The sequence below is a fragment of the Eurosta solidaginis genome, chromosome 3, assembly GCF_040869045.1.
Source record: "Eurosta solidaginis isolate ZX-2024a chromosome 3, ASM4086904v1, whole genome shotgun sequence".
In the NCBI taxonomy this organism is placed as follows: domain Eukaryota; kingdom Metazoa; phylum Arthropoda; class Insecta; order Diptera; family Tephritidae; genus Eurosta; species Eurosta solidaginis.
The window spans coordinates 178,306,066-178,328,142 of NC_090321.1; the positions used below are offsets into that span (position 1 = coordinate 178,306,066).

The 22,077-nt window shown below is 37.4% G+C and overlaps 2 protein-coding genes across 4 annotated transcripts in view; one reads left to right on the forward strand and one right to left on the reverse strand.

Moving 5' to 3' along the window:
• Dgk (diacyl glycerol kinase 1) overlaps nt 1-4,876 on the forward strand; it is a 494,377-nt gene extending 489,501 nt beyond the window's left edge. For both annotated transcript variants that reach the window (XM_067774053.1, XM_067774054.1), the window contains 3 exons: nt 885-1,113; nt 1,308-1,489; nt 3,816-4,876. In XM_067774053.1, coding sequence (XP_067630154.1) covers nt 885-1,113; nt 1,308-1,489; nt 3,816-3,905 — 501 coding nt within the window. In that variant the 3' untranslated portion in view covers nt 3,906-4,876. The remainder of the gene's footprint in view (nt 1-884; nt 1,114-1,307; nt 1,490-3,815) is intronic.
• Nucleotides 4,877-12,127: 7,251 nt separating this feature from the next.
• Nucleotides 12,128-22,077, reverse strand: part of Atg10 (Autophagy-related 10) — a 42,474-nt gene continuing 32,524 nt past the window's right edge. Inside the window, exons 2-4 of one of the 2 annotated variants that reach the window (XM_067774059.1) lie at nt 15,163-15,285; nt 14,877-15,099; nt 12,128-12,997 (exon numbers count right to left, since the gene is read on the reverse strand). In XM_067774059.1, coding sequence (XP_067630160.1) covers nt 12,702-12,997; nt 14,877-15,099; nt 15,163-15,264 — 621 coding nt within the window. In that variant the 5' untranslated portion in view covers nt 15,265-15,285 and the 3' untranslated portion in view covers nt 12,128-12,701. Of the gene's footprint in view, nt 12,998-14,876; nt 15,100-15,162; nt 15,296-22,077 lie in introns of both variants that reach the window. The other variant, XM_067774058.1, reaches the window with a different exon arrangement.

Below are 22,077 nucleotides of genomic sequence, written 5' to 3' on the forward strand. Positions count from 1 at the left end.
ACCCGGGTAGTCATTTTCTTTGCTAAACAATGCACGTTAAATTTTTGGTGTTATTTGAGGCTGACGCACACATACACCTAACTTAGCAGAGAGTTCTAACTAGTCGGGATGGTGGGGAAATAAGCGATATATAACTAAAGTAGCGGTATAAGGGAGAGGAGAAGCGGGCGGATAACGGTGAAGTTTGTAAATGGTTACAAAACTACCAGTAGAATCCGAGAACGGTGATTTGATGAATGGATGGCTGATTCCAAATCGAATGGGTTAACGTTTGAATTGGTGGATGCAGTTTCCCGGTATGCAGAGCTTTGGGGTAGTGGTAAACATACGGTGAATGATGAGCCGTTGACTGGTAACCAAATAGGCGCTGGTGAACGTGGAATTGATGTATGACGAATGGGGTTGTGGCAGATCGGAGCCAAAGACACCATTACCACTAATCCCGAAACTTATCCAAAAATGCTTTAAACGCTTTTTTTAATTTATTTTCACTCAAGTATAAGTCAATAAGTAATATATTTAAGAAGCTCACGCAGCCACGGTAAGCAGTTATGTCCCGAATGAATTACTTGCAAGTATTCACTTGCTTTTTGATGGCGCCTTTCATTTGTTTGCTGGTCGCTTCTACAGTGGCGTGAGTGTTGTGGTTAGGGGTAGTGTCCATGATTCCGAGCCGGGTATGATGAGATAGTCATATTAGAGTATGATCTTTGCATGACCACAGGGAACCGTTGACCAAAAGTTTAAGTTTTTATAATTTCTTTCTTTTTATTCGTTTTTTTTTTTTTTTGTGTTTGAGTTACTTTGAGCTTATTTTCAAATTTTGGGTTTTGTACATCTTTTTAAAGTCCGTTTATAAAAAGCCATTATTTATTTTTTTTCAGTGTGATGGCGTCTCTTTAAATTTAGCCAATGGACCGCATCTACAGGGTGTTGCCCTACTAAACATTCCCTACACTCATGGCGGCTCAAATTTATGGGGTGAGCATCTGTCCCAAAAACGAATGCGTAAAAGTGCTGGTCCATTTCGAAAGGGAAAGAAACTGAAATCCTCAGATAAGGAGCTGTCAGCAACAAGTTTTGCTTCTGTTGATCTATCAGTTGCAACACAGGGTGAGTAAATTTTGTACATGATTGGAAAAGAAAATTGTATAAAGTTAAATTGAAGGGGCATCAAGTAAGATTGCGTTGGTTTGTCCACCTGTTCCTGGGGCACAATTCGCGTTCAGTAGTTCAGTGGTTTGGAGACAAAACGTTTTCAGCAAAACAAAAAGATTAAAAATATTCTACTAATTTGTTAATTTCAGATTTCGGTGATCACCTCATTGAAGTTATCGGTCTAGAAAATTGTCTTCACATGGGTCAAGTACGTACTGGTTTACGAGCTTCGGGCCGACGCTTAGCCCAATGCAGTGAAGTATTGATAAAAACGAAGAAAACATTTCCAATGCAAATTGATGGTGAACCATGGATGCAGGTTCCTTGCACGGTATGTAAAGAAAGGGTAAATTTTTTATTTATTAAATTGAATAACATAACCAAACCACATGCTACATAGCAGAAGAAAAGATAACAAAGAAAAAAACAACACAACATAAAACATATTACTTTACATAACTTAAAATGCAGGAAGATAACTTTATAATGGGGATTGTATGAGGCCAAGAAATCAGTGGATAGGGACACGCCGCAAGGCGTGGTGTTATCACATTTTATGTGGACACTGGTCATCAACCAACTGCTCAGGCGGTTCGATGAGGGACCGGTAAAGCAGATGACGTTGCAATTTTTACAAATGGGAAAGTGCTTTTCAACGATTAGCTCTTTGATGGATCGGGCGCTTCAGGATATACATACCTGGGTATCAAATGTTGGGTTGACGGCCAACGCAGGGAAAACGGATATGGTCTTGTTTACTAAGAGGTACAAGGTCGAAAACTGGACCATGCCTAAGCTAGGAGAGGTGACCCTGCAGGAGAAACCTTGCACAAACTATCTAGGAATCGTCCTAGACTTTAAGATATCATGGAAGCTCAGCGTGGAGGCGAGAGTTAAGAAAGCCCGAAAAGAATGCTAGAGTACGTGTGTATGCAGACTTTCAATGTTTAGCTTTACGGGAGCCCTGAAAATAAACCCCGAAGGCTGCAATGTATGCCATTGCGCATATTCCAACTGCACACCACAGCCTTAACAACTTCAACGAGACTCAGTGCATCGGAGCAGCTTGAGCGCAGACCATAGTAGTATAGCGGACGAGCAGACTACCTGATTGCGTATCTGTGAAATGAGTAGGGCCTGCCCTATACTGTGCTGATCCTGTAGGCTGTAGCGTTTTTCAGGCGGAAATATTAGCCGTAACCAAAGCAGTAAAAACCCTGGAAGAGAATAGCTTAAGCTGCAACCGTGTTAACTTTTATATTGACAGTCAAGCAGCAATTAAGGCAATAATCTCGCATAGCACATCATCTAAATGCGTGTTAGAGTGTAAGCAGTCTCTGGAGAGAATCGGGACAGGGAGCAGCATACATCTATATTTGGTCCCAGGGCATATGGCAATAGATGGGAATGAAAAAGAGGACGAACTTGCTAAAAAGTGCACATCCCTGGAAGCTTGCTTTGTAGACGTCCCAATTGGATTGGGAGAGATTAAGAGGTGATAGAAAGGCGTAGACCCAAACGCGGTTCTATAAAGTGTCGAAGATCATGTGTAGGTCGTACAACCTTAGACTAACAAAGTTGCTTCTATCATTAAAAAAAAGAGGAATGTAGGCTTATGACGAGGATTCTGACTGGACACTGCCTTTTAGCGTCACATATCTTAAATTAGGCTTGGTCGGTGATGGCAGATGTAGGACGTGCGGGTTGAAGGAGGAAGCGAAGGAGCGCCTTTTTTGCTCGTACCCTGCGCTTGCTAGGCTGAGACTCAACCTATTAGGAGTGATACAGCTGTCAGATCTAGAAGCAGCAAGTGGCATATATCCTAGAAAGCCTCTAGTATTTGCCAAGAGGACGGAGTTATCTTATAACATAGTAGGTCCTGGTTTTTGATAAGGTTTTTCAGTTTGGTCGTTAAACGAACTTCTGGTAACACTACGGACTCATTTAGTCTATGTGTGATTCTCATGGACCGGCCAGTTCAACCTAGCCTAACCTAACTTTACATAACATTAAAGTGAGGCAGTTCATCACTTAACATAAGATTCAACATAGCATAACCTATAAGTAGCATATATTCCAACATAATCTAAAAAAATCCATAATGCAACAGACCAAATATAATATGATATAAGAAAACATGAACTCATACATATCATAGCACAACGTACCTAATATAACACAAACTAAAAAAATTGTTTCATAACAAATAAAAAATTACTAAGCATAACATGACATAAAACCAGGTAGTCACGTATCATATCATAACGTAATTTAACAAAACCTCAACGATTTATTTTATAACACAGCATACTTGAGCATATAATGGCATCACAAAACTTAACACATATCATAACACAATTTAACATACATAAGCTACAAAATTTTTTTCATAAAACAACAAAACCATACTAAGCATAACACGACACAAAAAAGGGTTAGCACATATCATAACATAACGTAATTTAACATAAGCTAAGCGATTTATTTCATAACACAACATGCCATAATCACAAAACATAACATGATTAAATATAAACTACACATTTCTTTACATAACAAAACATAGGCACATATCATAACATAACGTAATTTAACATAAATTAAAAACAAATTTAAAACACCAAAATAAATTTGTTTCTCTTTATGCCTATAATTAGATAAAAGTCACTCATAAAAATCAAGTTCCTATGCTTATGGCACCACGTTCCGAAAAAGGTAGAGGCTTCTTTAATTTATTATGTAGCTGATTTCGGCGCAGTATATCCGCGGGCAGTTCCATAGCGCCACCAATAATGGAACGACACCAACAACACAAAGAAACCACCGTCCAACACATAGAATAGCTTTAAATGTAATAGTGCTGTACAACAAACTAATACTTACATAAAAACATATACAAAGATACATAGAAATAAAATATAACTTCAATAGAAGTAACTCGAAGGGGAATGAGAGTTAAATTGAAGAAAATACAGGCATAAGCAATTAATGATGTTAGTAATTAATGATAGCATAATGATGATATAAAACTACACACAAGGAACAACAAATTTCAATGCATTCGTAATGTGAGCTTTAATTTTATTTTATTAAAGCAGTTTTAAGTTTAAAAAATAAAAAAAAACACAGGAGGTTATATTTATAAAGTCTTTATATTTAAGAGAAACATACTTAATAATAATAATAAAATAGATAGATGTTGGAAAATATGTGCATGTAAATGCATGTGTATATAAAGTCGGTGATTTTGCAAAATCGCTCCTCGACTGGACCCAAATTTTTAAGACAGCAAAGCCAGAAAGGACCGAAGCGCATATGGCTAGGGGAATAAAACAAGAGTCCAAAAAGCTACACTTATGTGAGATTTCATTGTTGAACAAACATGTGAGCGTGTCCTTTCGATATTGGATTCCTGGTGGGAGACGAGCGATGGAAATAAGTATGCATCCTATAAGCGCCTAGCATGCCGAAACGAGCGCTACGCACTTCGATATTTATGTCGTGCATGACAACTTCAACGCCAGGGGTGGAAAAAGTATTATGACCCACGAAACCTCATTTATGAGATCGAGGCTGATCGATTTCGCTAGTGCTCGAAAAACTGTCATATCCAGCACCAGGTTTATACACAAAAAAAAAAAAAAGATCCATCATACTACAAGGTTGTACCACAATGATGCGATATGACCGGAATAGGATCTCTAGTTTGTCGCAGACTAAATACCAGGCATGCTTAACGAACGAAACGATATCATTTCGTTACGATAATCAACGCTAATAAACGAAACGAAGTGACTTCGTTTCGTTTATTAGCGTTGATTATCGTAACGAAATGATATCGTTTCGTTCGTTAAGCATGCCTGCTAAATACGCGACAGCCTCTGCGCGTCTAAAAACATTATAAAAGCTATTATATAATAATAAAGATGATGTCAATAACATAACCTCACTTTTTCGGTAGCTCTATATTCCAGTATTTACGAAGTGACTTCGTTTCGTTTATTAGCGTTGATTATCGTAACGAAATGATATCGTTTCGTTCGTTAAGCATGCCTGCTAAATACGCGACAGCCTCTGCGCGTCTAAAAACATTATAAAAGCTATTATATAATAATAAAGATGATGTCAATAACATAACCTCACTTTTTCGGTAGCTCTATATTCCAGTATTTACGAAGTGACTTCGTTTCGTTTATTAGCGTTGATTATCGTAACGAAATGATATCGTTTCGTTCGTTAAGCATGCCTGCTAAATACGCGACAGCCTCTGCGCGTCTAAAAACATTATAAAAGCTATTATATAATAATAAAGATGATGTCAATAACATAACCTCACTTTTTCGGTAGCTCTATATTCCAGTATTTACTTGTATTACAAAAGTATTAAATTTTGATTGCTTCATTTTTCGTACAAAATTCCCCAAACAATTTTATGTCTGCAAAATGTTGTCTATATTCTTTTGGGGAACACAAAGTTACATTAATCTTTTTGGCTAAACATAGTAAAATCTACTCCGATCGCAGTAGAACTCAAAGGCAGTTCTGTATGATAGACAACCCTCTAAAATATGATGTAATAAAATCGTAGGACTTTCAAAAATACGTTTAGAAAATATTTTCCAATATATTCTTGATGTTATTAAATTCCAATTTGGGTGATCTTGTCAAGGGCGATTTTGTGAACGCACCGCAATAAACAAATTTAAAGATTTATATATAAATATATATTATGTGTAGTATAAGCAGGAAATGTTAGCAAATGGATATATCAACAGTATAGGTATATTAAAAGAAACAGCAGTTTTAGAAATAAATCGTTGCCCAAGTGTTACAAAATATAAAGAAAAAAGGATCCTAGAAAATCTAAAAGTTTTTTTACTATTTTTAAGAAGATAAACAATCGACTTAACTATATGTATATTTATTGATTTATCTGTGCATTTAATAATGGATATTGCTTTGGCCAATTTACGAACATATTATAGTGTGTATGTGATGATTGTGTGGTTGTGAATGTGTGTGTGTTCGAATTTATTTGAAGTTTAAGATACACCTAACGCTTCGCCAACTATCAATGTAAGGATTTGTAAATATGTTCAAAGAAAAATGTTATAAACAAATGTTTTCATATATCATAGATAAGAAAGCTTTTTTAAGTCTAGTGAATTTTGTTAAAAAAAAATATAACGGTATTCACAGTCACCTATAGCATTTTCAGGTCAAATGAAACTTTTTTCATTTCAAATGAAACTTTTTTCAAGTCAAATGAAACCATACTACTAAGGTAATTGTCAATATATTTATATCGTACTTTATAACGCTAAGTATTTATCAAATTTTTCTTTAAGACAACTATTGAAGGCAAAATTTTTGTTTAAATTTTCTTTGTGAATTTAAGCTGCAGTTAAGGTCGGCTTTGTTTAGCCTTGCCTTTTGATCGTTTCAATTTTTAATAGATAAAGTAGCAGGGTTATACGCTAGGCAACTTATATACTACAGTTTAACCACCCACTTAAAATAAGCACCTATATTTTTTACTTGTATCTACTCCTCTTATATATAAATCACATTCTTCTTCTACATATACTTCGTAAATAACGTGGGAATAAAGCAACGTAGAGAACAAAGAGAAGGAACCAAAGAGCATGATGTGAGCGTATTTCCTATTCACTGTCTGACACCAACTAACACATCGGTTGAATCCTCTGTATTATGCGTTTCTCTTTGACAAACGTCTTACCAAACAACATAGAACGATAGCAAGGTATTACGCCAATTACACGGCTCAAGTATCCTTGTGCCAATTACCAATTTGCACAAGGATTTGCCCGGTGTGTGCACTGGTTGCGCTAATTGCGCAAAGAACTGCGCTAAAATCAAAACGATTTTGATATTTACGCATGTCTGCAAATATTGCACATGCTTTTTTCTTCGTGTGTGGTAAATCTTACACAGTTTACCTGGGGTTCCTGATAATATAGCATCAGTAATTATTGCTTAAAAATGTTAATATCGAAGGCGCAAGGACCATCTCTAGCTTGTAACAGGAATTCACACAAATTCAATAATAAATAATAATTTTTTTATACAATTAGAACACATGTTTCATTTGTTGCGCTAGTTGAAAAATGAATATTGTGCAGTGCTGCAATGAGTTGAGCTGGTCTTGCAATTAAAATATATATTTTATAAATACAATGGAAAATAAACGCTTCTGTGCGAGTTTTTCGACTTATACCGTGAATTACCAGCACTGTGGAAAATAAATAGTGAATTTTTATACAATTAATGCCTTTTTTATACAATTAAAATACATGTTTCATTTGTTGCGCTACTTTAAAAATGAATATTGCGCAGTGTTTTTGAGCCGTGTATGTCAAAATTTTCAATTGCCAAATTTCGTCGTTTTATATTTGCGCATGGTTTTTGTGTCATGTATGGGCCGTATATTGAGAGAAACATTACTTTTACCAACTATATGGTAGAGCATGTGGACTGTGGAGAGATCTTTTTTGACTATGCTGAAAAACATAACGGTAAAAAGTGACCTTTTCTACTCTATGGCGTAGTTACATTGCACTTCACTCGTTTGGGCCTTTGAAAACATATATATTTGTTTTTATTACATTATTTTTCATTGTATATTGTATTTAAATGTAATACTTAGAATATATATATTAGAATGGGTCGATTTATTAACCGATGTCGCGCCATCGATTTTTCGATAGGATTTGGGGTCAGGAAAAAAAGTTTCACTACGTATACCCAAACAAATAATTTTCGAGCCTGCGAAATTTCATTTTTTTTTTTACTTTTTTTGACTTTGATTTTTAAGGGTTTTTTCATGACCTACTGTGTTTATAATACTTTTGTAAAGTACATTATTATGGGTATTCTCTCTGTTTAGAAACGATAGAAATTTTAGAAAGTTTTCCATTTCACAGCAAGGTGAATCCATACAAGGTGATGGCAAAGCGAATTCAAGCAATTCGCCATGCAGAACAATTTCAACTCAAAAGAAACTTGTAATTTATTTCGATTAAAGTTTATTTTCCATACAACGCCTTGTACTACAACATGTCAGTTAATCGGAATCAATGAAAATTTTCTTTTGACTTGACATTCCTCAGCACGGCGAATTGGTTGAATTCGCCCTGCCACCACCTGGTATGGATTCGCCTTTCTCTATATTTCTGTGTTTGAATAGAAAATGTGCAATTGTGACAAGAATGTTGAAACTAAATTTTTTATTTAAAAAAAAAAAACACAATTTTCTGTGCGCTGGTTTGTAAACTTTTTGAATGCATAAAATATGCATATTTACATTAAAATTTTGGTGAGAAATGAGGGAACAGTAAGTGGATCGTCCTCTGAGTGTAGTATATTTGGTCTAGAAAACATGGACCATTTTCTACATTTACTAAGCTTCCGCGGCAGATAGAATTGCTCCATTGTTAATTATTCCACTTCTAAATTTTTTGAAGGGAGTTTTAGCGTAGGTCAGGTTATTAACTTATATGGTTATGTTATATATTTTACTCCATGTACAAAACCAAAATACACTAGACAAAAATATTTGACAACAAAGCTAAAGTCAAATCCCCAATTATTTAATAAATATATCATCGACATATATGTACAGCATATATGCCTATTTATCTACATATGTATGTACATATAAGATTTAGAAATGGATGTGTTATAGACCATATTAGAACTATGTAGTATTGTAGTATATATTGTAGTAGATATTGCATTTAGTTTTTAGAATTTGTTTCATATCAAATTTAAAAACAAAAAAAAACGTTTTTGAAAACATATTTCATATGCAAATATGCGCCACTCGAACACAAACCTGTACATATGTATATGCATGTATATATGTACATTTTTGTATTTGGTAGTGTTTATGCATTTGCTATGAAATAGAACACCACAGTAGAAGTTAACATTAAATATAATATGACAAAATCGAATAACAATAAATTTATGAAAAAACTATGTAGGCAATAATAAAATAGAAAAATATATACATATACATTTATTTACATGCATAGAAGTTGAAAAATATATAAACAAAATAGGACTTTATTAAAATTAAAATAAAGCACTTAAAAAGCACATTCTGAATAAACTGAGAATAAAATTATACTATTGACAAATTCTAAAGAAAAACCACATTTAATAAATATGTATTCAATTTATGTGCTGTGAATTTCTGGAAGTGTAACGCCTCACAAATTTGTTTCAATATTTTGTTTTGCTTTTTCTAAATTTTGTGCATTTGCTCAAATCAAACATTTAAATATATTATAATTTGGAAAAACTAGATTTAGGGTATTTTTTCCTTCTCCGTTTAAATATAACCGACAACAGTTCGACAGATTACAGAATGATTTCTGTCAATTAAAGTTTCGGTCGGCGTTAGCCAGTTATGGTAGAAGCGACCCTTGGTAGCATTTGCACCACAATATTTTCGAGAAGTTCCATTCAAAAAAAAAGGGTTGGCAACTAATCGAGTTGGCAGATGATAAATATTAGATACACAGTTATTCGTTAGACATTTAACATCACTACTACTAATTTTAATTGCATGTATTTTAAGGCTTTTGTATAGTTGTTTATGGCTTTTTGCGAAATAATTATGCATTTTTTAAATAACTCAAGAATAACTGAATAACCTTATCAACTAAACATCTATCATCAGTGTTTTATTTTGGGAGCAATAACTAAGTATACACCTGAAAATTTAAGGTTTTTGAGTAGCATGGCACCAACTTCCACATCTATAGAGAGTTTGCTTAAGGAATCACATACGACCCATATTAAAAAATGTATAACATTACAATAATACTATAAGTCAGGGATGGGCCTATTTTCGGCTCCTAAATCAGTTTCAGTGCCAGCGAGTGCTAGGTGAGACGTTTGTATGTTTTGGGGTATTAGGGGAGTTAAAAAATACATTGGAAATATCGTACGCTTCGTCTCAAACGATATTCATCGCAAGAAGGTTGCGGAAACACTAATAGCGTTTTTTTCTGGCTAAAGTGTTACGCTTTTTGTACGCCACGCAGGGGTTGTTGTTTTATTCTAAAAAACAGGCAACGCCTTTACGTGGTATTTCGTTCTTTTGTGAAAATTGTTGCCTGCTCGCAACGCAAAAGCGTTACACTTTTACCCTGTATAAAATGGCGGTGTGGCTATGCAACTCTGTGAAACTCTCAATTCGCTCTTAAGTTCCAAATATACTCTGTTAATATGAGTGAATATGGTGAATTGAAATGTTCGTTGTATGCACTATAAATGTTGAACATTTTCTGGGGTAGGAGTAACTCTATCAAGGCTTTACCATTTACTTAAAATAACCTCCGAAGAGATCTAAGACCGAGCTTCTTTTCCAATTTGCGTCGTGCTCCTCTTGATTTTTCCTACAAATTGGCCGGACGGGACCTACATGTTTTATGCCGACTCTGAACGGCATCTGCAAGGCAGATGAGTTTTCACTGAGAGCTTTTCATGGCAGAAATACACCCGGAGCGCTTGCCAAACACTGCCGAGGGGCGACCCCGCCTAGAAAAATTTTCTTCTAATTTAAAAACCTTATTTCTAAAATTTTGATGTTGCTTTGCCCGGGGTGCGAACCCAGGGCATACGGTGTGGTAGGCGGAGCACGCTACCATCACACCACGGTGGCCGCCATTTACTTAGGCAACAATTTATTTCAGAAAAGAAAACGCTATAAAAAACTGAAATGAAAATATTCTCTCTTAACCTCAAAAACCAATTCCCAAACTGTGTTGCAATAGTACGAAAACAAAAACATAAATTTTTTGGCAAGAAATACGAAAAACGGAATAACCATAGACTGAAGTCGACTTTATGTTAAGCAGCGCATTATTGACATTCGCCTTCACATACATTTAATTATATTCAAGCCGATTTTTTTTTTGCAATATATACAAAAAAGTATCTAAAAAAGTATTTTTAAAGTATTGGCATTAGAGGTAGTAGTAGAAAAACGTACTAATGCACGTTTCGTATACAATCGTGGGAAAACGAACCCCTTTTCAGACTTGTTGGTAGTGTTGTCGTCCCATAAACAACGACTAATTTTACCAGTTTTATCATAAACATAACTGCTTTCATTTATAAATTTCAAATTATGGAGGATTTTTCAAATTTCTTCAGCTCACATACATATATTGTTAAATCCACATGCAAAAATTGTTGGAGCATGTGTTGCAAGTGTTTTTAATTTACGGCGACCATTTTTCTAATTTTAAAACTTGCTTTGTTTATGATTTGAATCATAAAGAAACTTTTAAAATTACAACTGAAAATTCAGTTCGAGTTGTGAATCACAAAAGCGACACTACATATTTGTGGCCTTTAGTGCGAGCGAAGCCGCCGGTAAAGGCTAGTTTATCCTAAAACCCTTAACAATTTCAACATAATAAGAGCGGTGGCAGCTCTATTTTCCAAATATGCATAAGGCCAAATACTCTCTCTTTATCAATCTTATGTGTGTTTGTATATTCTTCTCGTCCTGTGTTCTTCGCCCCACATACCTGCACTTGATCGTCCCTCACCAAGCACTTAAATGTGCAAACCGTGCCCGTATGAGAAAAGGCTCATACGAGCCGTTTTGCCCATCGCTGCAATAAGTGAACGATCTTCGAAAAAGTTTATATTATGCTAAAGCGGCATGCAATCGGTCTTGCCCAGCTTATGGAAAAGTGGTATCGGTTTTTAATAATTATTAAAGGTTAGCTATCTACATAGTGTGGAGTTTTCGCTGGGCTCATATATGATGTTTCGCAAGGAACGAATCTTCCCAATATTTAGCTCGTACAGTTCATCGTTAATATTTTTCATGTAACACCATATTGTTATTCCACTTCTGAATTATTTAATCTTCAGCTTTTATATATTAAAAACCTTGGCGACAAAGTCTAAACAAAACAAGAAATTTAATGCTAGTTTAAACTTTTATATTGATTTATAATTTATTGTAGTAGGCATTTTAAGACATATATACAGAAAATATACTTAATATTAACATTAAATAGTATATATGACAATTAGGGAAATACAGATATAGAAATAAATAAATTCCGTAGTTATTTACAGTAACTTGCACATATGTACATAGAATATTTAAAGGCAAATGTTAAAAAAAAAACGATGTGCTCTTGAATATTTTATTTTGGAAACTTAATAAAACTAATATATTCGTTATAAAAATACCGGCCTAGTCCCGGTAATTTTTTGAAGCATTTGTTATTAGTATCTATAGGAAATTGTTAATATTTATTAGATATGGCTTTTTAATTTAATTATATCAGCAAGTGTCTAAAAATTTATTCTATTTCAATAATTTTCTGTGTATGTCTGCTGTAAAGTATTAGATTAATTATTTATTAAATTTTATAGTGAAAAAAATGTTAATGTAACTTCAAATGGTGAAAAATAGTGAAAATAAGTACATAAAAATATATAAATAAATACATATAATAAATTATGTCTAAAAAAATACGTTGGAGTTACTCAGCATAAGGAGTACCGTATTCGTTTCTTAGAACCAACTTTACATAGGGTCCCACAAGGCTTATGAATGTGAGTATACGATTTCGACTTATCCCAGCCTGCCCCAGCAATTGGGCTGTACGACACGGATGTATTGCGAAATAAGGTTTACGTAAAATTGGGTGATCCATTTGTGTCATAATATTGAGCATATCTGCATCCGTGGGACTGCTTGTGCCATCAGTGCACCTGCTGTTCCTATTGTTACAACGGAAAATGTGCCAGGCATCTTCAAGACCCACCAAACTGCCATCTATATAAGTGAGGGAAAAAATATAGAATAATATTATTCTAATCTATTTTGATAGCCACAAAGAAATATATCATTTTATACAACGAAAAACCTCTCAGAGAATCCATTGTATACTCTCCCTGCAGCGAATAGTACAATTTCCGAACTATCGCATTAAAAGACGTACAATTTAAATTATGTATGTCCCCTCACAGTGCTTTCAAGTGACACTTTTAATATTATGATGTCCTACATAATGAAAATTGCTCCCCTTGGCACATCTTTAGAACTATTTTTTAACTGGTTCAGTCGTAGGTGCCTTTGGATTAATTTATTAAAATCAGGGACCCAAGCTGTTATTAATTTCCTAATAAAAGTCTTTCAGAAAAATTTATTTTGGGCTTTTAAATTCCGAAAATAAAACTTAAATCCGAACTTTTATTATAGAATAAAAGTCCGACCCTATAACTATGGAACGGCTAATCCAAATGAAGCGAACTTTTTTCATAAAAACCCCTTCAACATAAAGCGGTGTATCAAATTTCAAGGTAATGTCTCGATTTCATCAAACTTCATGGCGGAAGAACAGGTGCAAGTTTATTATGGAGAAGTAAAAGCATAGTACTATGAAAGTTGGTTTTAATTTTCCTATGAGAAATGTCTGGTATTACTTACAGAAACTTTCAAATGACCATAAAGGTTTTCCACATTTAAATGCATCTATTTTTTAAAAATTCGTTTCATTTGGATGAGCCGTTCCATAGTTATAGGGCCGGACTTTTATTTGTCCTTAAAAAATAAAAGTCCGAATTTTACCTTTGTTTGTGATTTTTTTTGAAAAAGTCTAAAATAAAAAATATGCATGATTCCCCATGAAAATGCTATGGGTATTCCCGGTATCCCATAGACTTTCGCTAATGGCAATTTTTTGACCCGGCCTTTTTCGACTAAAAAAAAAATAAAAATATTAAAATAGGTTCCTGTTGGTACAAGTGTGGCCGGACAGCAGGTAAGTACCAGTTCGGAGATAGTCGTTTAACCTGTTTTGCGGAACTTTCGTTTTGCGTGACAGTCACCCATATTTTCTGCAGATAGCAGAAATAGCTATTTTGGGCTTAAGTGGTCATCTCCGTAAGCATTATGAGGAAATACGGCACCTGAGAACACAGCCGTATGAAGAAAAAAAGCACAAGCAGGTCCTCAGCGATATCTACAAATAGGCGTCGGACCTCTATGCCAGGAATCCAGTTCTTAAAGAAAAGTATCCAGAACTCGCGGAAGAGCAACGCACACTCCCTAAGGGAAACGCGCGTCACTCTATCTCAACTTCGATATGGGTACTGTAATAGGTTAAACTCTTACCTATCCAGAATCAACCCCTCTCACTATGCTCCGCCCCTGTTGAAACTGCAAGTTTCCTTGGACTCCCGTTAGAGGATATTGATGACAATTTGTGATCCGGTCGCGCCTATTGGATGGGGCGAAGCACAACAACAACAGCTATTTCGGCAGCTGTAAGAAATATTACCTTAACTTTGTGGCCCTTTCGAGAACGCCTTATCACAGCAAAAGTGTGCGAAAAGCCTACATACGATTTTTTCTAAGAACGCCCTTATTCAGAATATTATTCAAATAGTTAAGTTAACCATATTTCGATCTAAGATAGGGTTTTTTATGAAAAACATTCCGAATTCTAAGATAGGGCTTTCTTTTAAACAATTTCTGAGTTCAATCAAACTCGTAGAATTTGAATTGGCAACCGGTCTACTTCACCAATGCGTCGATTTGAGGATAAACTGCACGTTGTGCTCCGTTCTGCCACTCTCGTCGTTAGATGTTATTTTTCATGTTCGTAATTTGTCTACGATGAATTCTCTGATAAGATTTAATGTCTATTCACCGTCCCGGTAGATGCGGAAGTATAAAACAGGAACTTCGTATGATATACTGTAAAGGATGTGATATTCCAGTTTTAGTAAATTATAAGTTGGTTCAAGGACAACTGCCTTTTCGTCTTCAAAACCGCAGCTCCTATCTTCCAAAGGATAGTTAAAATTTGTCTTATCAATAGTATTTGGAATTTTTTGTTCATATATAAGGTAGGTGTTGCCTTCATCATCATCCTGTAACACGGGAAAAAGTTTGATGTAATTTTAATTTGATAGGAAGTTATGAAATTATATTACTTTTTTATATAAAGTCCAGGTGTCGCCCAGGCTGTTCGCTATTTTTTCAAATTCGATGGCATCTTGCAGAAAACCTTGCCAATTTATGGTGGCCACAGACATTCTATGTTTCTTTTAAGGAATCTGGGAAAAGCTGAGAAGTATTTTAAGTTTGATAAAATAAGTTAAATTAATTTACAAGGAGCAATTTTTTAGCATTTAGATTTATTGTCACTTGTTTTATAAGGATTTATATACATAGATGTATAAATGTAATTATCTTTGCCAAGTAAATAAAGGTTTTGGGGAGTGTTAACGATGTTAATGGTCCTTTGCCGGATATATATCCGGTACGTTCTGATAACAAGCACCATTAAGGGAACGTACCCAAATTACGTGACCCCTTTAGGGTGGAGGGGGGTTTCCTTAGGTATTACACCTGGTCACAGGGGGAGGGGAGGGATTAAGACTTTGTCACGTAGTCAATAATCTCTAGAAAATCTTGTAATTTATTTTTGTAGTATTTTTTTCGCGTCAAAAATTTCCATGAAAAAATCATCAGAAAAACGTGCACCGTAATACAGTGGACGACGTGTCTCGCGTGCGACCTCTGCAGGAGACCAAAAGAGATCTTATGTATCGTGGAGCAAAGCGCGCAGTGGATACATCGAGGCTGTCGACGAGGAAAAAATAATTACGTCTGAGGAAACTACTGATGCTACTGCTCCCATAATCTACGATGTATCCCAGTGGCTTTGATGCTGGAAGCGTATTCGTTAAAGTTGAATTAGATGAAAAGAAATAAAAAGCAAGACTTTATAAATTAAGCTGTTGTTCGAACATATTTTTAAATACATTTTTTCTTCTTAATATTATCTATAATATTGTTACGAATATTAGCGAAACTAAGGGGTGCTGCTATCTCTAAGCCGATGCTAAGCAGTGACATGAATTAACATCAATAATTCAATCATTATGTATCTACATAAACGAAACAATAATTGCGTCTACACATATGTACCATGTACGTATACGAGCAGCGGAGAGTCAATGCACAAACACATGCATATATCTGAGATACTTCTGAAAGTATGCAATAAAATCGTGCAATTGTAGTTACAGCTGAGAAGTTTGAGAGCTAATGGCAACTAGTAGATTCTGGAAGCGCCTAGAAGATGCGAACGTTGAAATCCGAGAGTATAAACGGCGGCAATTGTAGAGGCGCTGGAATTCAGTTTGATTTGAGCTGTCAAGTAGTTTCGACGAAGACGCTATCTAGCGAGCAAGAGCAGTATTATTTTGAATAGTAGAGTTTCATTTGAGCTATCAATCAGTTTGATTATTAAGCAAGCTATTCGTTGCACAGTTTGAGTGTTATTGTGAAGTACTTTAATAAAGGCCATTTTGCATTATTACATATTGGAGTTATTTATTCAACAGTTTAGTGATTCGAACTTAGCCGCGCTGTTAGTTCTGCTTACTCTAAACTGGAAAAAGAAGCGGTAAAGATAGGTTTGATGGTGAATGAGGACAAAACGAAGTACCTGCTGTCATCGAGCAAAGAGTCAGCGCATATGCGCCTTGGCAACCACGCTACTGTTGGCAGCCATAATTTCGAAATAGTAAAAGACTTCGTTTATTTGGGAACCAGCATCAATACTAGCAACAACATCAGCACTGAAATCCAGTGAAGAATCAATCTTGCCAATAAGTGCTACTTTGGACTAGGTAGGCAATTGAAAGTAAAAATCATACTCTACAAGTCACTTATCGTACCCGTCCTGCTATATGGGGCAGAAGCATGGACCATGACAACAGCAGATGAAGCGGCTTTGGGAGTGTTCGAGAGAAAAGTTCTTCGAAAGATTTATGGACCTCTACGCGTTGGCGATGGCGAGTACCGAAGAAGATTTAATGATGAGCTGTACGAGCTATACGCAGACATCAACATAGTCCAGCGAATTAAAATGCAGCGGCTGCGCTGGCTAGTCCATGTTATGCGAATGAAAGATGATGCTCCGGCCAAGAAAGTGTTTCTATCGGAACCCGCCTATGGAAGTAGAGGTAGAGGGTGGCCCCCACTCCGTTGGAAGGACCAGGTTGAAAACGATTTAAACTCCCTTGGTGTGACCAATTGGCGCCGGTTGGCGGAGCGGCTGGCGCGCCTTGTTGGACGGCCATAACCGTTTAGACGGTTAAGCGCCAATTAAGTAAGTAAGTAAGATTCGAACTTAGCAGAGGATTCCAAATAAGAGGATTTGCAAGTAAATTCGTTACAATTGGTGTCAGAAGAGGAATTGTTGAATAAATTCCAGAGGACAACAAGGACATGGCAAAGTTCAGTGAATTGAAGATCCAGCAACTGAAGAAGGAGTTGGAGAGCCGTGGATTGAATACAACCGGCATTAAACTCGAACTTCAGGCACGACTACGAGAGGCAATGGAAGCAGAAGGAATTAACGTGGAAGAGTATGTCTTTCATCTTGATGTCGACGAGGCAACAAAAATTGAAGAGAAAAACGTAACATCGCAGACAGTTACGGGCACAGACTTGAACATGATATTGGCTGCAATATCTGCTCAAACATCGACAGTAACATCCAAGATGGAAGCACAAGAGACGCGTATTTCAGAAATGTCGACACAGATTACATCCAAGATGGAAACTCAACTGGAAGAACAGAAGACATATATGGCATCCAAGATGGAATCACAGGAGACACGTATTGCAGAAATGTCATCTGAAATAACAGCGAAGATTGAAGCACAAGAGGCACGAATATCCGAAATGTCGGCGCAAATTTCAGCACAGATATCATCGCAGATCTCTGCTCAACTGGAAGAGCAAGAAGGACGTATTTCCTCGAAGTTGGAGGCGCAAGATACAAAAATTTTACAGTTTGAAAATCGAGGCCGAGGTGGATGCTTTGAGAGGACGTATCGAGCAGTTGCAACTAAATCGCCCAGCAGTTTCAACGAGTAATCCAAAGGAAAAAACAACATTCTTTGAAGGTTCTGTTCCTTTCCAGGTCTTTAAGCTACAATTTGGGAAGACCGCAACAGTGAACAACTGGAATGCTGAAGATAAAGTTGCTGCACTCTTCGTAGCATTGAAAGGACCAGCTGCCGAAATCTTACAGACTATTCCAGAGTACGAACGGAACAGCTATGAAGCATTGATGGCCGCTGTCGAGAGACGTTATGGAAGCGAGCATAGAAAACAGATATTCCAAATTGAGCTGCAAAACCCGTCACCAAAGAGCGAATGAGACTTTGCAGGAGTTTGCCTCGGATGTTGAAAGATTGGCACATTTGGCAAATGCGGACGCACCCGTGGAGTACACAGAGAGGGTAAAAATCCAGAGTTTTATAAATGGCATACGGGACGTAGAAACGAAGCGAGCGACATATGCAAACGCAAAACCCACATTCGCAGAAACGGTATCCCATGCACTGACTCAAGAAACATCGTCGCTTTTGAGTAAGCCCGCATACAAAGCTCATCGCGTGGAAGTGGAAAGGCCAGACTGGGTAGACACAATTTTGGAAGCATTGAATGGTACGCAGCAGAAGAATAATGATGCAGTCAAATGCTTTAAGTGTGGAAAGCCAGGGCACATTGCGCGTTATTGCAACACCAACCCTAACAGTTCCAACAATGTGGGTGGTCGTAAACGCAGAGCTGAAGGAGATGAGCAGATCTCCAAGACCAATCAATCGTTAAACTAAAGCGAGTCAGCCGCAAGGGGCGACAGCTGGCTCCGTCAATTGAATGCCCCATAATCTCTATCTCACAAATTGGAAGAAGGTCAAGCAATCTTACTATCGGAGGACTTGTGGATGGAAAGGAAGGTTTACTGACTGTAAATACGGGTGCATCTCATTCCATCATTCGAGCGGATTTAGTCAACAAGAAGATAAGACCATTGCATGGAGCAAGATTGCGTACAGCCACTGGAGAAGACAGCACGGTGCTAGGAGAAGTATTATGTGAAGTCGCAATTGGGAACGTCACGGTAGTACACAATTTTATAGTGGTAGAGATTGTTGATGAAATCATAATTGGAGTGGACTTCTTAATCGACCAGGGCATCGATATCGACATGCAAAGCAAGACGATGCGATATAAGAACATGGATGTGCCACTTTATTTCGGCTACGAGAGAGGCTACAGCAGTAAACGAGTGCTGGTGGAAGAGAGTCAGCAAATACCACCAAAATCAGAAGCAGTCATCTGGGCAAAGGTTGATGGAGATTGTGGGACAAACAAATTGTGGGTTGTGGAAGCAGCAAATAAATCAGCACTGAACATACTTGTAGGAAAAACCCTGGCTATGACAAAACAAGATGGACGTATTCCGGTAAGAGTACTCAATGAGTTCAAGTCACCATTCAATTTGACCAAAGGAGCTATTTTGGGAAGATGCCAAGAGGCCGAAGTAGTTATTAACTGTGAACAGCTCCAGGAACACGTTTCATCTAGTAATACTGATCTTTCAAATGACATCACGGCAAAACAACTGCTCCTAAAGTACGCGAACATATTTGACCAGGATGGTTCCAAACCAAATGTTGTGAAACATCAAATTGACACGGGAGATGCGAGGCCGATCTGTCAAGCTCCACGTAGTGTTCCACTGGCGAAGCGGGAAGTTGTGAGTCAAATCATACAAGAAATGAGCGACAGCGGCGTCATCGAACCATCAGCTAGTCCATGGAGCTCACCGGTAGTACTTGTGAAGAAGAAGGATGGAAAAATGAGGTTTTGCGTGGACTACCGGAAGTTAAATGACGTTACGAAAAAGGATAGCTACCCATTGCCAAGAATTGACGACACTCTGGACTCGCTATCTGGTACGAAATGGTTTTCCACACTGGATTTGAAAATCGGCTATTGGCAAGTTGAGGTGAAGGAGGAAGATAAAGAGAAAACAGCCTTCAGTGTCGGTGATGGTCTGTGGCAATTTACAGTGATGCCTTTTGGACTTTGTAATGCACCAGCTACTTTTGAGAGACTCATGGACCAGGTACTGAAAGGACTACATTGGAAAACATGCTTCGTGTACCTGGACGACATCATCGTATTGGGCAAGAACTTTGATGAACATCTTAAGAACTTGGAGGAAGTTTTCCAGAGAATATCTGGCGCTGGTCTGAAGTTAAGTCCCAAAAAGTGTGCGCTGTTTAAAAAGGAAGTCAAATATTTGGGTCACAAGGTAACGACAGAGAGCATCTGCACTGCGAACGAAAAAATAGAGGCTGTAAAGGATTGGCCAAGACCACAGAACCTACATGAATTGAGAAGTTTCCTTGGGCTGTGCACATATTACCGCCGATTTGTACCAAATTTTTCCAGCGTAGCCCATAGCCTCCATGAGCTTACAAGAAAAAACAAAGCTTTTGAATGGAAGAAGGAGCAAGAAGTGGCTTTCCAAACATTGAAGGAGCGTTTGTGCACTGCCCCAACGTTAGCATATCCGATTCCAGGAGCAACATTTATTCTAGATACAGATGCGAGTGGATATGCTATAGGAGGCGTTTTATCACAACTGGTCGATGGACAGGAGAAGGTAGTTGCATATTACAGCCGTTCGATTGGAAAACCAGAGAGGAACTACTGTGTTACGCGGAGAGAGCTGTTGGCACTGGTAGAGTGCATTAAACATTTTCACAAATACCTCTACGGCCAGCGATTCCGTGTCAGGACAGATCACGCAGCGTTGAAATGGCTTCTGCAGTTCTGTAATCCGGAAGGACAATTGGCACGGTGGATCGAGCGACTACAAAGCTATGACTTTTCCATTGAGCATCGAAAAGGTAGTACCCATGGAAATGCCGATGCACTGTCACGAAGACCATGTAGTTTGGAATGCAAGCACTGTTCAAAGGCCGAGGCTAAAGAAGACATTATAGATGTTCGGCTAATGACTATAACGTGTACGGATGAATGGGACAAGGAACAACTAAGAAAGTGTCAGCTAGAAGATACAGATCTGTCACATGTTATGCAAGGGCTCGACCGAAACGAAAGACCAAGCAGAGAGGAGATGTCAGCAGAGAGTCCCATTGCGAAGTCATATTGGGCACAGTGGAACAGTTTAGAATTGATATCCGGTTGCTTGCATCGAGTATGGGAGAGTGAGGATGGTCAATGCAAGAAGAAACTGATAGTTGTGCCCAAAAAGAGGATTCCTGACGTGCTCAGCGAGCTGCACAATGGTCCAAGTGGAGGTCATCTTGGAATCACGAAGACACTCGAGAAAATTAAGCAGAGATTCTATTGGGTTGGTTGCCGTCAGTCGGTCACCGAGTGGATTGCCAACTGCGAGGTATGCAACAGAGCGAAAGGGCCCAAAACCCGAAGTCAAGGCCAGATGAAGCAGTATATTTCAGGTGCACCATTTGAAAGGATCGCCATGGATGTCGCAGGTCCATTTCCTACTAGCAACCGCGGAAACAAATACGTACTGGTGGTTATGGATTATTTCAGTAAATGGCCAGAGGTATACCCAATCCCAAACCAAGAAGCAGAAACAGTAGCAGAAGTGGTTAAAAACGAATGGGTAAGGAAACGAGCAAAGATTATGAGTGACAAGATGAAAGCGAGGTACGATAAAGCAATTAATTCCGAAGGGTTTCAGGAAGGAGATTTGGTGCTGCTATACAACCCACAACGAAAAAAAGGTTTGTCCCCGAAATTGCAGTGTAACTGGGAAGGTCCATACAAAGTTGTAAAACGGATCAACGATGTAGTGTACCGCATACAAACCATTACCAAACCACGAACCAAAATGAAAGTGGTTCATTTGGAGAGGCTAGCAGCGTTTAGATCGAGAGATTTGTCTGATCGGGACGATCAGACTAAGGTGGAGGGCAGTGTTACGAATATTAGCGGAACTAAGGGGTACTGCTATCTCTAAGCCGATGCTAAGCAGT